Below are 18,346 nucleotides of genomic sequence, written 5' to 3' on the forward strand. Positions count from 1 at the left end.
CACGTATGATGTAGCACTAAGCTAACATAAACAATATCAGCAAACAACGAAAGTGACCAAACCGCCGCCAAAGGCGTACAAAATTACCCGCGGTGAGTGAATGGAGAACTCGGGTATATACGGAGGCGTGAGTGGTGTAGTCAGCAGGTAGGGACACTAATCACTAAACAATGGCAGGTGCGGAGAACGGAACTCAATAAATGGTCACATCATAGCAAGACAAAACACAGGAAGAGGAAATTATGAGTGCTAGATAAGAACTAAACGCTAACATAGGGAACCAATACAACAAAAACAATACGGGACATAACTGAGAGGGACCAGTCATGACAGAAATAATTTACATATTTAAATTACACAACCGTTCAAAAGTTTGGGGTCACCCAAACAATTTTGTGGAATAGCCTTCATTTCTAAGAACAAGAATAGACTGTCGAGTTTCAGATGAAAGTTCTCTTTTTCTGGCCATTTTGAGCGTTTAATCGACCCCACAAATGTGATGCTCCAGAAACTCAATCTGCTCAAAGGAAGGTCAGTTTTGTAGCTTCTGTAACGAGCTAAACTGTTTTCAGATGTGTGAACATGATTGCACAAGGGTTTTCTAATCATCATTTAGCCTTCTGAGCCAATGAGCAAACACATTGTACCATTATAACACTGGAGTGATAGTTGCTGGAAATGGGCCTCTATACACCTATGTAGATATTGCACCAAAAACCAGACATTTGCAGCTAGAATAGTCATTTACCACATTAGCAATGTATAGTGTGTATTTCTTTAAAGTTAAGACTAGTTTAAAGTTATCTTCATTGAAAAGTACAGTGCTTTTCCTTCAAAAATAAGGACATTTCAATGTGACCCCAAACTTTTGAACGGTAGTGTATATTGTCACACTGCCATCCTGTGTTTTAGTCTGATTCTAATTGTGATCAAAAATGGAATCGTTCAATGACGCCGAAAATTTTAAGTATCAGTATCAGCATTGGTATGACCAATACTGCCCCTGTACTACCTGGAATTGGATCGATTACCCAAATTTGTAGTATCGCCAAAAACTAATGTAAAGTACTGAAACAACAGAAGAATAGGTGCTTCGTGCATTTTAACAGAAGTATAGATATAACCTTTTTATCTTTTTACGCATTGAAATCAGAAAGGACGTGCATTACCAGAAGTCCGCAAAGTTTTTAATTTTTTACCGACCCTGCCTTCTCCGAGTCAAAACTCTGGTTTGCTTGTTTTCTTTAATCGATTATCGCTTTCCGCTGGTGTTTTGTTTTGTTTATATTTGCCGGCATTGTGCCAAAATGTGATCGCCTGCCAAAAATGTATTTCCTTCGCGGGAGCGCGCACCGCTTGCTAAACCTGCATTGCTTGGCTTCGTCTGTTCACAGCGGATTACTAGGTGTAAGACAAACACTTTATCTTTGTGGTTTTTATTTCAATAAGTAAACAGAACAGTAGGTACTTGATTTTGATATATGTCGGACTAAAACTGGACTCACTGGTGACGGTGGCAGAGAAGAGGACTGTGGAAAAACTAGTGAGCATCCTGGATGATGCCAGTCACCCTCTGCATACCGTTGTCAGTAGCCAGAGGAGCCTGTTCAGTGCTAGACTGCTTCAGCCCAAGTGCAGGACTAATAGACTAAAAAACTCCTTTGTCCCACACGCCATTAGACTGTACAACTCCTCTCTGGGAGGGAGGGGGGGTATTAGAATGACGGGGGATGCAAAACAATAACAGTGTAATACGTTTTTCATAACATGGTCACTAAAGCCTAGTTTCTCTTGTTATATTCTTATTTTACTCTTATATTTGTATTCTCATTGATGCTTTTTGTTTTTATTCTATTGTAATATTTTTCTATTTTGTTTCCATTTATACCCCCATTATTTACTTTTTTAAATTCGATTTCAATTCTGTACACTGCTGCTAGAATTTTAATTTTCCTGAGGGAACTCTCCTGAAGGAATCAATAAAGTACTATCTATCTATCTATCTATCTATCTATCTATCTATCTATCTATCTATGTAATGCCCATAGGGGTATTCTAGTAAAATATGCAGTGATGAGATGTGTCAGTGGTCCTCGTCAGCCAGAGAACTTTGATTTTGGGGCGGCAGCGGTAAAGTTTAGATCCATGAAGGTAAAAGAAAGTGAATGAATGTTTATAACTGAATACATTTACATATGCATAAACATTTGTTTTCGATTGTATTATTTTTTTTATGAATTAGATAACGTTTATAACAAAATGTTTCCAAAACAATATAGAATGTGAGATATGACAGGATAATGCATACATTTGTTTTCAAAACAGTTAGAAAAAAGTGGGACCCCAAAAATTTACTGAGACCCCATTTTTAGGACTTGATGGGGTCCCTGGGACCCCATTTTAAAAATTCCTAGCGTCAACACTGACCATGTTACAACAGAAAGTAACCAGGTATTAACAGTAAATTATGAAGTAGAATAATAATAGTTTGGAAAAAATATTACAACCAGAAATGACGCAATACGTTACCATGGGCTGCCAAATTAGGAGCCTTTGTAACCGGTTTTAAAACGGTTGTATTATACTTTACATATCGTGATATACATTGTTATCGCAGGAGGCTGCAATATATATCGCAATATAAATTTTGGCCATAGCGCCCATCCCTAATGTCAAGTAATAATGTTATTAATTTGTTATATAGGCAAAGTTTTAAGCGTTATAGGATGTTGACAGTTGGACCCCAGAACAGACTATATCATGATGCAATTAAAAACATTACGACGTTACAAAATTAGAACAAAAATTACAAATATTGAAATTCAACAATTTGGTGCATTTGCTAAATTGATGTACAAAGCAAACTATAACCTGCTACCCAGGAATGTACAACAATTCTTCTCAACAAAAGAGGAGAAATATAACATTAGAGAAAAATCTAATTTAAAACATTTGTAAGATCATACAACACTTAAAACCTTTAGCATATCTGTATGTGGAATTAAATTATGGAATGGATTGACCAAAGAAATCAAACAAAGCACCAATATGATTCAGTTCAAACTAGGGCTGCAACAACTAATCGATTAAATTTGATTATAAAAATAGTTGCCGATTAATTTAGTCATCGATTCGTTGGATCTATGCTATGCGCAGAGGCAATTTTTTAATTTATTTTTTATTTTTTTATAAACCTTTATTTATAAACTGCAACATGTACAAACAGCTGAGAAACAATAATCAAAATAAGTATGGTGCCAGTATGCTGTTTTTTTCTTCAATAAAATACTGGAAAGGATAGAAATGTAGTTTGTCTCTTTTATCCGATTATTATTTGATTAATCGAAGTAATAATCGACAGATTAATCGATTATCAAATTAATCGTTAGTTGCAGCCCTAGTTCAAGTGTTCACAAAGTACACAGAACAATAATTAGGGTGAACATCTTGAACCCTTTATTTATGTATTTAATATTTTTATTTACTATGGTATCATAATTATTTATTATTTATTTATTCACTGTTCTGTTAAGAGAACAAGGAAATGGGATAAAATTGCTATTGTATGAAAAGGAGTAGGATTATTTAAGATCAGCTTCTTCCTACTCCTTTCCGGACAACTGGAAATATGTGATGCATTACATTGTATCGTATGCATGTTCTAAATAAACTGAAACTGAACTGAACTGAGTGTTCTAGAATGGTTGGGTTTCATTACTTTGCTTAGTCTTTGTTGATTGAAATCCTGCAGTTCCACGAGTAAAGCGTGCAAAGGTTAGTTGTGAACAATTCTTAAGCGTGTATTTGTGGCGTTGTTTACACGCAGGAGCATTCAAGTCTAATGAGAAGAGTCACATGACCTCCCTTCCCTCTGTGACACGCTGACCTCCTGAACTTATCAGCACACATCTTATCAGCACCGTGCCATGACGCTCAATTAATTTCCAAGCTCCTGAAAACACTCAAAAGATTCCGGCGTATCGTCTGGGTATGTGTGAGTCGCAACAATACCAGACATAAGAGCGGCAATGTGACGGCACGTGAAGGTGAATTAGCGGCAGCTGGCGCACACAACAGCTGCCAATGTCAGTCCAGGTCAGAAATCCCTGTGATCCTCAACTCCTACTGGACGCCACACCCAAACAGAGGGCGAAGGATAAAGCACACGGTGCGGTAACCCAGGCCGGCTCGGCTCCCGTTTCACACGGGGAAACACTACACCCTGCAGGGTGTGCGCCGCCTCCACGGCCCGACATGCCGACGTCCCATGACTCACAGGGGCGATTGGGTGTGTTGGGACTGAGACATCCCCTGGATCTCCACACTGGATTATCCACATCCCCTGCTCCTTATCAACTTTATCCTTTAACAAGCCACATGCACGAGTGTGATTGAACACTTGGCCTCCTCCCAAGCGCTCTGAATGAGCGAAAACGAGGAAGCGAGACAGGTTCTTCTTGACGGTTTGGTGCGTCACACGGTGAATACACAAGATTTACTCCCTGTGAACTCCCAGATGCACAAAAAGATAGAAAGGAGTCGATGTAATGTCTTCATGGAAGTCTGACACACAAACAAGACACTCAGCCGCACTAAAAGCCTCCCTAGTCCCTCTTGAGTAATAAGATGTTATGCAATGCAAAGTTAGCGAGTGGGCCTGGGGCTGCAAGCTGGAGCCCAAGTCAGGCCGGCCTGGAGAGCAATGAGCGAGCACCAATTTAATGCGCTAGCAAGTGTTAAACAGAGAAAATGGCTGGCGTGACCTTTTAAATAATGCTTGAACCACACTGGGTTCACACAACTCTGAGGCTTCTTAATCAGATTTCTAGCCTTTTTAGTGCTACCAAAGCAGTGGTTGTTAATATTACACATTACACAAAAATGTTCCATAAACGAGAACTCCCATCGTATAAAGTACAGGTGTCAAACTCGAGGCCCGGGGGCCACATCATTTTATCCTTATTTATATGTGGCCTGTATAAGGCCGGAAATAATAAAAGCACTTTCTTTCTTCTTTTTTTTCCAAAACTTGTACTGCATGCAACTTAATCTGTTCTACACTTCAACGTTATCTGATTGTGCAACTTTTATTGGTGGGGTGATTAAAAATAAATACTTAAATAGCAAGTCAATTCTAATAAATAGGGATGCTCCGATCGAGCTAACTGTTTTAATGACATTCAGACTTTACTTAAACCATTAACGTAGCAGCATCTCCTTATCCGGAACAACACGTGAAAAACTGTCCGACCGAAACTCTCTAATAAGTAAAGTTCCTTGGGTGAATAATGTAAACTCACTATACCGGTATGTTTTAGCGCTTTCATGGCGAGTTTACTGACAGACATAAGTAAGAACTAGAGATGTCTGATAATGGCTTTTTTGCCGATATCCCGATATTGTCCAACTCTTAATTACAGATACCGATATCAACCGATACCGATATATCCAGTCGTGGAATTAACACATTATTATGCCTAATTTTGTTGTGATGCCCCGCTAGATGCATTAAACAATGTAACAAGGTTTTCCAAAATAAATCAACTCAAGTTATGGAAAAAAATGCCAACATGGCACTTTCATATTTATTATTGAAGTCACAAAGTGCATTATTTTTTTTAACATGCCTCAAAACAGCAGCTTGGAATTTGGGACATGCTATCCCTAAGAGAGCATGAGGAGGTTGAGGTGGGCGGGGTTGCGGGGGCGGTGTAGAGGGTAGCGGGGGGTGTATATTGTAGCGTCCTGGAAGAATTAGTGCTGCAAGGGGTTCTGGGTATTTGTTCTGTTGTGTTTATGTTGTGTTACGGTGCGGATGTTCTCCCGAAATGTGTTTGTCATTCTTGTTTGGTGTGGGTTCACAGTGTGACGCATATATGTAACAGTATTAAAGTTGTTTATACGGCTACCCTCAGTGTGACCTGTATGGCTGTTGACCAAGTATGACTTGCATTCAGTTGTGTGTGTGAAAAGCCGTAGATATTGTGTGACTGGGCCGGCACGCAAAGGCAGTGCCTTTAAGGTTTATTGGCGCTCTGTACTTCTCCCTACGTCCGTGTACACAGTGGCGTTTTAAAAAGTCATACATTTTGCTTCTTGAAACCGATAATTTCCGATATTACATTTTAAAGCATTTATCAGCCGATAATATCGGCAGTCCGATATTATCGGACATCTCTAGTAAAAACGTTACACTACTTTATATTATAAATGGCAAAAATGGAGGATGAATGTCCCATAACAAGAAGATAGGGAAAAAGAAGAAACTTAACGACTACGGAGTACCTACGAACTACGAAGGCGGACGCGCGCAATTTTTCAGGACTTGCGCAGATCAGCAGATACCAGAAGGCAAGAAAAGTTGCTTTTGCGAAACAAAACGGCAGATAGTATGTCTTACCTTATACCCACACCATAATAATACTCATATGTTGAAGCACATCAAGCGGTGCGGCTTCATAGCTTACCAAAGTCGTACTAAAACATTTTGATAGATTTTTGAGCGCCGTGTGTAATGTTCTACATTTTCAATGGAACATATAAAATGTTGGTGTTGTTTACTTGAGTCATATTGCAGTCTACACGTATCTCTTATGTGTGACTGCCATCTACTGGTCACACTTATCATTACACCATGTACCAAATAAAATTGCTTCAAGGTCGGTAAGCAAAACCAGATGTATTCCGTACATTAGGCGCACCGGGTTATAAGGCGCACTGTCGAGTTTTGTGAAAAAAAAAAAGATTTTAAGTGCACCTTATAGTCCGGAAAATACATTGCCGATTTATGTGTTTAAATGCTGATCACAAACACCGATCCTGTCGGACTGACACTGTTTATTTTCGGCCCCCCAGCTAAAAAGCTAGCAGCTAATTTTGTAATCTCCATAAACCGTGTGGAGTTGCTCCCCTAAATTTAACTAATAATAATCCCTTACATTACAGTAAATAAACTGCTTTTTTATATCTTAAAAGGAGCAATATGTAAGAATTACAGGTCAAGATATTATTAAATGGGCCTGATATCTCAAAAGGCATTAATAAATCATGTTCTTTTCAAATATCTTTAAAACTAATAAGAGTAGTTCAGCCGGGATATGCTCATTTCACAATTAGATTTACAGCCCCGAAATCTTGTTATTGTTTTCATTTCGATGTCCTGTCCTTCACTGTTTGACCAATTACAAAGTCTGTGAGTGTGTCACATACAGGTTGCCATCTTCGTCTAGCTACTGCCACTGGTAGATACTAAACATGTCAGACCTTAGGAAATCTAAAAGGCCTTGTTACAATTCTCAACTTACTCATGACAAAGCCAGGACCAAAACAAGGATTGGTATTGGGGATGCCTTTGAAAGATGGAGACGATTGAAGGCAGAAAATATTTTTTCATTGACGCCAAACTTGATCATTTACTCCTTGATAGGTAAGTAAGTGGAAATGGATATTTGGTATGTAAAGTATATTGTCCAATACAGTCTATGATCTTGTCTAACAAAGCTAGTATGTTCGTGCAACGAATGCATAGCCTGCTAGCCCAGTCAATGGGAGCATACAGTACATATAGCCCAGTTCGATGACACATCTACATATAGGCTAACAGGGCAAATATATGCCCGTTAGCCTGTATGTCGATGTGTAATTGAACTGACAGGGCAAAATATATTTAGCACAAATAAAACGTATGTGGATATGGGTAGCATCAGTGCCTATTTCGTTCTCAATATGCTGATACGCTGAGGAAATGGGTTCCAACATTAGCACGGCTGTCATGGCAACAAGATAAAATAATTCCTCATTCGTGTCTGCATATTGTGGACTACATGTGCCAAGTTATATGGCAATCTGAAACGTTCAATATCGATCCATAAATTGGTGGTGTTGATACCAGAGGTAGCATCAGTATATAATCGATACAAGAGTTTAATTAGATGAATTTTTTTTTTTTCTCAATCATTTTGTTTTCATTTTTGTAAATGTTTACAAATTCGGGGAATATTTACCTGGACACATGACTTTGAGGACAAAAACCAAGAGATTTAAATGAGTAACAGTCATTTTTGCTTTTGTTTAGTTATTGTGTTTTATTAATTAATTGTTTTGATCAAACATTTGTTAGTAATATGAAAGAATAAGGAACTAGTTGAAATACTGAGTTGATATTGTTAACTGCCAATAGTACTCACCATGAATAAATAGAAAAATGTACACTTAATACAAGTGATTGTATCGGTATTGGCGTCGGCTGATCGTACTCATGGATGATCGGAATCGGCAGCATAAACCGTGATTGGAACATCCCTAATAAAAATAAATGTTTTATTCTGGAATCTCAAAGTGCTACACAGTGGAGAGGAGACAAGCAAGAGACAATTAAATTGTGATTAAAAGTTATCCATCAACCTTTTTTTAATATCATATAAATAATATAATGATCAAAATTAGTTATTTATATTCATATAGATTAACTGTTTCAAGCGACCCTCTGAATGCAGCCATAAAACCAAGTTTGACATCCCTGGTATAGAGGATCTTTGACTGACATTTGTGAAATTGGTCCTGAAAAAAAACAGAGAATCTTTGACTAGTGTTTTTACAGCAGAACCTTCAAATCAGCAGGGCACTCGTGTGATATAGAGGATCTTTGACAGGCGTAAACATTTTTGATTTGTGTTTTCATTCATGACTGACTGTATGACTATATATATAAATTATGACTACATATAATTGCCATTTGGTGAGGAAAAATGACAAAGTATGGCACAGCCTTGCATTGACATTTATACAAAATGAGATTAATAGTAAAAGGAGAATTATGGTTCTCTAGGCCCTTTCAGAGAATATGCTCACCCAGAACTATTTAGATAAATAATTGACCAGTGGTTTTTGAAATGTGTGGCTGTTATGTGCCAGAAGACTCCAGGGGAGGTGCAGCAGCCTGACAACTATAAAGAAAAAATATATTTTCACACCTGCAGTGCTCAGCTAACTTCAGTTACGTTGAAGAGCAGTTGCCTGGAGCCCTCAAACGTCTCATAAAGACAGTAAATAAAGTTTACTTCTACTTAAAACAAGTATTTATTTATTTTAGTCTTAATTAATGCGCTTAATGATACATCAAAATCATTGTTTCCAGAGCTGCTAGTGCCTTCTCAGGCAATGAACTATTCCATGTTACTGAGCATGTGCAGACTTGAATCAGGAAGATGTTCTGGCAAGGTTTGAAAAGGTTTGCCCAGGAGAAAGCGAGAATAAAACAAACAGTTTTACCCAAGGTTTCATTCAACCCGTTTCCCACTGACACCGAATGTAGGGGCTCTACACCAGCACCAGTCAGCTTTGCCAGATGTGAGTGACCCTTTTCAACACAAGTATGTGATTACTGGGGCGCTCCAAAAGGTAAACTTTTGTAACCGAGTGTCTGGCAAGATGCAGAGCAAGCTGGGCAGAAAAGTAAGCAGGCGGGCAGAAACACGAGGCAAATCTCTCGTTCCAACACGCCCACCGTCATTCGCTCTCTTTTTCCCACCAGTCACACACTTCCAGCCTTTACAATAATAGTGCTACAAAAATATATTGCATAAAAATGTGATTAAAATGTGATGGAGTAGCGGTGTTCGATTCGATTCTTGGGGGTAACGATTCGATTCAGAATTGATTCTCGTTTCAAAACGATTATTGATTCAAAATCCATACTTTTTAATAACTACAGTATGGTTGCCAGTTCTATGATTAACTACATTCCTCCATAAAATATATAAACAGCTGTGATAAATGTGTATATTACGTAAAAGAAAACTGGTTTTGTTTAAAACAATTCTACCCAAACATTTAATAAAGTCAAATACAAATAAGGCAACAAGAGAAGTATCCAACACTTCTCTTTTCTAAAGGGTATCAACAAAAAATATGATTTGCCTGAGTGGCTAAAAAAGACATATTAGAAAAAAAAATAGTTTTAAATAATATATATATATATATATATATATATATATATATATATATATATATATATACATACACATACAGTACAGGCCAAACGTTTGGACACACCTTCTCATTCAATGTGTTTTCTTTATTTGCATGACTATTTACATTGTAGATTGTCCCTGAAGGCATCAAAACTATGAATGAACACATGTGGAGTTTTGTACTTACCCCAAAAAAGGAGAAATAACTGAAAACATGTTTTATATTCTAGTTTCTTCAAAATAGCCACCATTTACTCTGATTACTTTTTCACACACTCTTGGCATTCTCTCGATGAGCTTCAAGAGGTAGTCACCTGTAATGGTTTTCACTTCACAGGTGTGCTAGAAGCTAACCCGAATGGACCCCTCCACAACCCGGATTGTAAATAATGTAAATAATTCAATGTGATTATCTTGTGTGATGACTGTATTATGATGATAGTATATATCTGATAGTACAGTATCTGTATCATGAATCAATTTAAGTGGACCCCGACTTAAACAAGTTGAAAAACTTATTCGGGTGTTACCATTTAGTGGTCAATTGTACGGAATATGTAATTCACTGTGCAACCTACTAATAAAAGTCTCAATCAATCAATCAATCAATATTAAGGCTATTTTCTTGATGCTAACAAATAGCAACAAGGACACTTTAATGTGGTCATCCGTGTTGAATAAAGCACTTGGCTTTCCTGCACAACAACTAAGCTTTTAGTTTAAGTTATGAAAATGGACAACAAAAATAAGTTGGATTGGGCCAAAAATCACAATATTTATTAACAGGACTTAATGACATTAGTTTATTTGCTCAACCAGGTCTTTGTAGTTATATTTAAGCATAGCAACAACAAAAGAACACAAACTAATGTGTTCGCTTGTCCTTTCTTTACGTTTAGTTCTGCTCTCTAACACTACTAATATAGTAGAGAATAAACTTGATTGATCACATAAAGTTTCTCAAACAAATCTAATGTTCAAACAAACATTTTACAAAGTGATCACTGCAGACACGATCATAGTCCGATTGTATTCCACAAGATGATGAAATTTATATTTTTAAGAGCCATTTTCTTCTACGCACTTTCATTTTTCCCGTGACTTTATTATCAATCAATGTCAATCAATGTTTATTTATATAGCCCTAAATCACAAGTGTCTCAAAGGGCTTTACAAGCCACAACGACATCCTCGGTACAGAGCCCATATTACCTTTAAGAACTCTATTTGACCGACTGGAACAGCAATACCGCATTTTCTGCTCAAAACTCTTACTTGTTTTAATGCTATGCTTAAGATGGTAGACCATCATGTGAATTAAGCCGCAAAGAAGAAAACGGATGTGACGTCATATGCAACCCAGCAATTCTCTGAGGCATGGCTCACTGTGCTAAATTTAAAAAATCCTATCAGTAACTACAAACAAAACAATTGCAGTCGTTCCCCTAGACATCGCACTTCAAATATTGCGGCTTCACCACCACAGATTATTTTGGTATATTTTTAAGCTTATTCTAAAATATTTAGGTCCTAAATTAAGCATTTTCAGTCATAAAAAGGGATAAATGAACTAAAATATCAATACTACAGCAGGCCTCAAATTTTTACTTTTTAAGGTCAAGGCAAGTGTTGCCTTAAAGGAGGGCTCATATTTTAGGGCACCAAGGCAAGTTAGAAGGGCACCAAGGAAAAACAAAATTTCATATAAACATTTTTTTTGTTCATTATTAATATTAACTTGTCAGTTTTTTGTCATTACATGATGCCTTTATCTCTATTTTGGACATTATGATAGAGGGAGGTATTTTTTATAATTATTTATTTATGTTTTTAAGTTATGTACATTTATATGTACATGTAGATGCTGTATCGGGACAGATCCATTAAGAGTTTGAGCAGAAATATGTCATATAGGAATTAACTATACACAACAAAACATTAACAAATGCTATGTCACATGAATGGTTTTTGAAGTAAGACTTTTGTGACATGAAAAAAACAGGAAATATTAAAAAAAACATGGCGTTTACTTGTTGATATCAATATAAAACTCAAAGCAGTTGGGCTAATGAAGATGAAGTCTAATAAATAAGCTTTGTTCTTCTCCAACACCTCCTTGTAGTTCAGTGCAACAGTTTGGCCAACAAAACTAAAGAGTGACACCTCTCACATCGAATACACAATATTCACAGCCTGCGTTCAATTCGATGAGATGACAAAACATTTGAGCTAGTATTGATGTTAGTTGAACACTGATACATTTTGCAGTTAAATAAAGGAGGAGTGATCATCCCAGTAAACTAACTAAAGACTTTATAAACAAGTTGTGACAACTTCCAAGACACATCACCTGCTGCATGTTTCTTCACGTCATTAACTCTCAGTCACAGCAGTTGATGGACGCTGTATTGAGAAAATTAAACAACATCAAATATTTTCTCCTTCGCTGTATACTTTTAGTGTGGGGACAAGTGCGTCTGTCTCCAATATTGTCCACACCTGTCTCCATCTAAACAAAACAGTGCGCTCTTAAACGAACGACGGGAAACGAGGGAAAATGACGTTAAACCAAGCGCTTGGCTCCGTTTACTCCAAGGGGAAATCTCCGGAGCAAAGTCTGTGTCGCTTGTCCGCCATGATTATCAAGCCAAACGACGCTAGTGCGCATGCGCCTGACTTCGTGTTGCCTAAAATTCATTGATAAATGACAGTTTTTCGGTAATTAAAAAATTAGACGGTTTTACTAACCGTCCGGAATTTTATTGCGCATTATCATTATACCGTTTACCGTTACATCCATTAACAGGTAAAAAGTCAAGGACGGTCACGGCATGTTGTTGCATGTTGGTCAATTTTTCAGGGCATTATGCGGTTAAATTCGAGCCTTGCTACAGTTGTACTGGCCACTAGAGGAGACTAAACCAATCAAAGCGTGCTTTTCAGTATCGTGGCCACTGATTGGCTCAGCCTCAGGATACATAACTCTATTGGATTAAAAGAGTGTAAAGGTGACTAAAGGGTGTTATTTCATGTCTAGAGGGCTCCCCTGATGTTGAAAAACCTATTTAGAAGGTCGTAAACAGGTTTTTTTAAGCTGAAGCTTTTAAAATGTTTGATTTCTGATTCCTGCTCAGTGGCCTTGGTGTTAGAGTGTCTGCCCTGAGATCGTTAAACCCCGGCCGGGTCATACCAGACTATAAAAATGGGACCCATTACCTCCCTGCTTGGCACTTAGCATGAAGGGTTGGAATTGGGGGTTAAATCACCAAAATGATTCCTGAGCGCGGCCACCGCTGCTGCTCACTGCTCCCCTCAACTCCCAGGGGGTGGAACAAGGGGATGGGTCAAATGCAATTGTAATGGCCACTAGGGGAGACTAAACCAATCAAAGCGTGCTGTTCAGTATCGTGGCCACTGATTGGCTCAGCCTCAGGATGCATAACTATAGTGGATTAAAAGAGCATAAAGGTGACTAAAGGGTGTTATTTCATGTCTAGAGGGCTCCCCTAATGTCAAAAAACATGTTTAGAAGGTCGTAAACAAGGTTTTTTTAAGCTCAAGCTTTAAAAATGTTTGATTTGTAATCAATTATTCCTATTGCACGGAAGTTAATTTACCAGGTTCATGTCTGCAACCAATTAACAGCAATGAAAGTAGCACCAGTAGTTAATCCTATGATCAATGTTAATTACAAAACTAAATGTGGGATACAAATAATAATGGAAGTATAAGTATTTGTATATAGTATATTATTGGTATAAATGTTTAACCAACATGTGTACAGGGATATTTCACATGTCTTTACTGTGTATATATTTGAACAGTGTTTATGTTGTGTACAAAGTGTATTTATAATATGTTGTGTAAAGAAAATGTCATATTTCTAGGAAGCTCATCTTCTATTTGACATAGGGTTAGGCGAAATAAGTGCTCAACCTCAGCCTAAACCCTTTCAGTCTGTAACATTGTCAATTTATGAATGTACAACTGTTTGTTTATGTAAAACTGTTTGTTTATTTTGTAGACCACTGACCGAAAAAATAATAAACTACAAAAACATTTAATGAAAAAGAGGAGAGACTGTAAACATTAAAAAATCGAGCATTTTTAGGCACTTTCAGGGACCCTGAAACACTATGACTCAAATCTTTATCAAGCAATTCAAGCACCAATGGAATCCCTAAACCAGTGTTTTTCAACCTTTTTTGAGCCAAGGCACATTTTTTGCGTTGAAAAAATGCGGAGGCACACCACCAGCAGAAATCATTCAAAAACAAAACTCAGTTGACAGTAAAAAGTCATTGTCGCCATTGTTGGATATGACTTTAAACCATAACCAACCATACATCAATATAGCTCTTGTCTCAAAGTAGGTGTACTGTCACGACCTGTCACATCACGCCGTGACTTATTTTGAGTTTTTTGCTGTTTTTCTGTGTGTAGTGTTTTAGTTCTTGTCTTGCGCTCCTATTTTGGTGGCTTTTTCTCTTCATTTGGTATCTTCCTGTAGCAGTTTTATGTCTTCCTTGACCGCTATTCCCCATACCTGCTTTGTTTTAGCAATCAAGAATATTTCAGTTGTTTTTATCCTTCTTTGTGGGGACATAGTTGATTGTCATGTCATGTTCGGATGAACTTTGTGGACGCTGTCTTTGCTCAACAGTAAGTCTTTGCTGTCGTCCAGCATTCTGTTTTTGTTTACTTTGTAGCCAGTTCAGTTTTAGTTTCGTTCTGCATAGCCTTCCCTAAGCTTCAATGCCTTTTCTTAGGGACACTCACCTATTGTTTATTTTTGGTTTAAGCATTAGATACCTTTTTACCTGCACGCTGCCTACCGCTGTTTCCGACATCTACCAAGCAATTAGCTACCGGCTGCCACCTACTGATATGGAAGAGTATTACACGGTTACTCTGCCGAGCTCTAGACAGCACTGACTACTCAACAACAACACATCATTTGCAGACTATAATTACTGGTAGAGATGTCCGATTAATATCGGCAGTCCGATATCATCGGCCGATAAATGCTTTAAAATGTAATATCGGAAATTATCGGCATCGGTTTCAAAAAGCCGCTGTGTACACGGACGTAGGGAGAAGTACAGAGCGCCAATAAACCTTAAAGGCACTGCCTTTGCGTGCCGGCCCAGTCACTTAATATCTACGGCTCTTCACACAAACAAGTGAATGCAAGTCATACTTGGTCAACAGCCATACAGGTCACACTGAGGGTGACCGTATAAACAACTTTAACACTGTGAAGCCACACCAAACAAGAATGACAAACATATTTCGGGAGAACATCCGCACCGTAACACAACATAAACACAACAGAACAAACACCCAGAACCCCTTGCAGCACTAACTCTTCCGGGACGCTACAATATACAACCCCGCTACCCCCTGTCCCCCACCACCTCAACTCCTCATGCTTTCTCAGGGAGAGCATGTCCCAAATTCCAAGCTGCTGTTTTGAGGCATGTTAAAAAAAATAATGCACTTTGTGACTTCAATAATAAATATGGCAGTGCCATGTTGGCATTTTTTCCCATAACTTGAGTTGATTTATTTTGGAAAACCTTGTTACATTGTTCAATGCATCCAGCGGGGCATCACAACAAAATCAGGCATAATAATGTGTTAATTCCACGACTGTATATATCGGTATCGGTTGATATCGGAATCGGTAATTAAGAGTTGGACAATATCGGAATATCGGCAAAAAAGCCATTATCGGACATCTCTAATTACTGGTTTGCAAAAAATATTTTTAACCCAAATAGGTGAAATTAGATCATCTCCCACGGCACACCAGCACAGCGGTTGAAAAACACTGCCCTAAACACAAAAAGGAGGTGGCTCTTGTACATGCATGTGCTTTCATTGATAACACCAGGGGCGCCGAAAAGGGGGGGGGGGGGTAAAGGAGACGGATTCTAGGGGCCCAGAGAGGCCCCTAATGATGATGAAATTATAATACAGGGGGCCCTGTAAAGATTCTTTTCATGGGGCCCAAAATCCTTAGCGGCGCTCCTGAATAACACACTATTGTTTTTCCCCATTTGTAATATTTGTTGTAAATAATTCATTAAATATATTTTGGATTTTTTTTTCCCCCCATTGAAAAACAGACAGCACAGTCTGGACCGTGTCGTGCCAGGGGGATGGTGAATAATAACAAGCTCCATCCCCCCTCCAGCAGCACCTCCCTCCGGCACCGAGAGTGCAGCTCCGGGCCCACGAGGTGACGGATGTCACATTGCAATGCTTCCGAGTGAAAAAGTAGGGCAACGCATTCCCCCTTTTCCCCCCCATCCCTGAATATTGCCTGCAACACTCCCGGTTCGGTTGTCATTACCAAGGCCGGCACGGCGCCTTGTTTAGCGAGCGGCACATCCACGGCAAGGTGGGTTATTCCGGTCCCGGGTGGGTTTATTCCCGGCGGAAGAAGGGGGGAGGCAGCGTGCCCATTGGCCGGGTGCAACGCCTTAGCAGCCTCCTTCCACCTAGCTAGCTGCCGCCTTTCCCGCACTCTTCCCAACAAACAAAAAAACCCCAATCATGGCGTCTCATTCTGGGCTGTACTTACGTTCTCCGTGTCCCGCTCGTTGACCGTGGGCAATGGCGTCCTGGTCGACATCTTGTATTTAAGAGAGAAATCCCCGGGCTAAGGCCGCTCGGCGCTGGTCCGCCTCTCTCTCTCTCTACATCCCACCCCCACTCCTCAGCACAAAGCCACCCCGGCCGGAAGTGCGCAAACGGCGGCTAGCTAACGCGGCATTGCCCCGCCAATTGGGATACCGGGTGGGCCGCCAGATGTTCCGCTGGGGGCTCCGGAGCAGGTTGTCACAAAGCTAAGGTTGCTCCGGCGAGAGGAAGAGGGAGGAGAGACCGAGTTGGGGAGGAGGGAAGATGCGCATCTCTAAAAAACCTCCCACCAGGAAGGATGGAGGGTTTTTTTTTTTCGTTTTTTTTTTTTTTATTGAACAACAAACATTCATTTATAATCCACACAAAAGGGACAAGCGGTAGAAAATGGATGGATGGATAGACAAAAGTCAAGGCACTTTGAACACCAAGGAATTAAAACAAGCAAATACAGATAGAGTAATAATACTAAAAAATATGAAAAAAAAGACAAAAAGGGCTACCTAAATCTCTTTAAATGTTTTTAACAGAGATATCAATTTAAAGGCTTTTGTTTTATAAAAATACCAAATTTGATCTCTTCTATAGTGAATGGGGACATCTCCACACCCTTGTATCTCAGCCAATCTCTGATCTCCTTGGAAGGATGGAAGTTTCTCACTTAATTTTTTTTTTTTTTTTTAAATTGAACAACAAACATTCATTTATAATCCACACAAAAGGGACAAGCAGTAGAAAATGGATGGATGGACAAAAGTCAAGGCACTTTCAATATCAATGAAATAAAACAAAAGCAAATACAGATAGCGTAATAATACTAAAAAATATGAAAAATAAATACATATAGACAAAAAGGGCTACCTAAATCACTTTAAATGTTTTTAACACAGATATAAATTTAAAGGCTTTAGTACTCTTAATCATTCTCCAAGATTTGATTCATAATTGTAAATCATTAAGCCAATTAGGAAATGTAGGCCTTACTTTCATAAATCAACATTTATGTAGAAGAATTTTTGCCTGGAGTATAATAATGTTGACAAACATTTCTATGTTACAGTCGTTTATAAAAATACCAAATTTGATCTCTTCTATAGTGAATGGGGACATCTCCACACCCTTGTTTCTCAGCCCATCTCTGATCTCCATAGGAAGGATGGAGGTTTCTCGCTTTATTTTTTTAATTTTTTTTAATTTAACAACAAACATTCATTTATAATCCAAACAAAAGGGACAAGCGGTAGAAAATGGATGGATGGACAAAAGTCATGGCACTTTCAACATCAAGGAAAGAAAACAAAAGCAAATACAGATAGAGTAAAATACTAAAAAATATGAAAAAAATAAAATAAAAGGCTACCTAAATCACTTTAAATGTTTTTCACAGAGATATAAATTTAAAGGCTTTAGTACTCTTAATCATTCTCCAAGATTTGATTGATAATTGTAAATAATTAAGCCAATTAGGAAATGTAGGCCTTATTTCATAAATCGACATTGATGTAGGAGAATGTTTGCCTGGAGCATAATAATGTTGAAAAACATTTCTATGTTACAGTCATTTATAAAAAAGACCAAATTTGGTCTCTTCTATAGTGAATGGGGACATCTCCACACCCTTGTCTCTCAGCCAATCTCTGATCTCCTAGGAAGGATGGAGGTCTCTCACTTTATTTTTATTTATTTTTTTATTTTTTTTATTGAACAACAAATATACATTTATAATC

At 38.3% G+C, this 18,346-nt stretch overlaps 1 protein-coding gene across 2 annotated transcripts in view; it reads right to left on the reverse strand.

Annotated features, from left to right (window-relative positions):
- Window positions 1-16,880, reverse strand: part of mark1 (MAP/microtubule affinity-regulating kinase 1) — a 124,268-nt gene extending 107,388 nt beyond the window's left edge. The window contains exon 1 of one of the 2 annotated variants that reach the window (XM_062058065.1): window positions 16,561-16,880. In XM_062058065.1, the coding sequence (XP_061914049.1) occupies window positions 16,561-16,611 (51 nt within the window). In that variant the 5' untranslated portion in view covers window positions 16,612-16,880. The remainder of the gene's footprint in view (window positions 1-16,560) is intronic. The other variant, XM_062058066.1, reaches the window with a different exon arrangement.
- Window positions 16,881-18,346: the final 1,466 nt, after the last annotated feature.

The sequence above is a fragment of the Entelurus aequoreus genome, linkage group LG09 (genome assembly GCF_033978785.1).
Source record: "Entelurus aequoreus isolate RoL-2023_Sb linkage group LG09, RoL_Eaeq_v1.1, whole genome shotgun sequence".
Lineage (NCBI taxonomy): Eukaryota > Metazoa > Chordata > Actinopteri > Syngnathiformes > Syngnathidae > Entelurus > Entelurus aequoreus.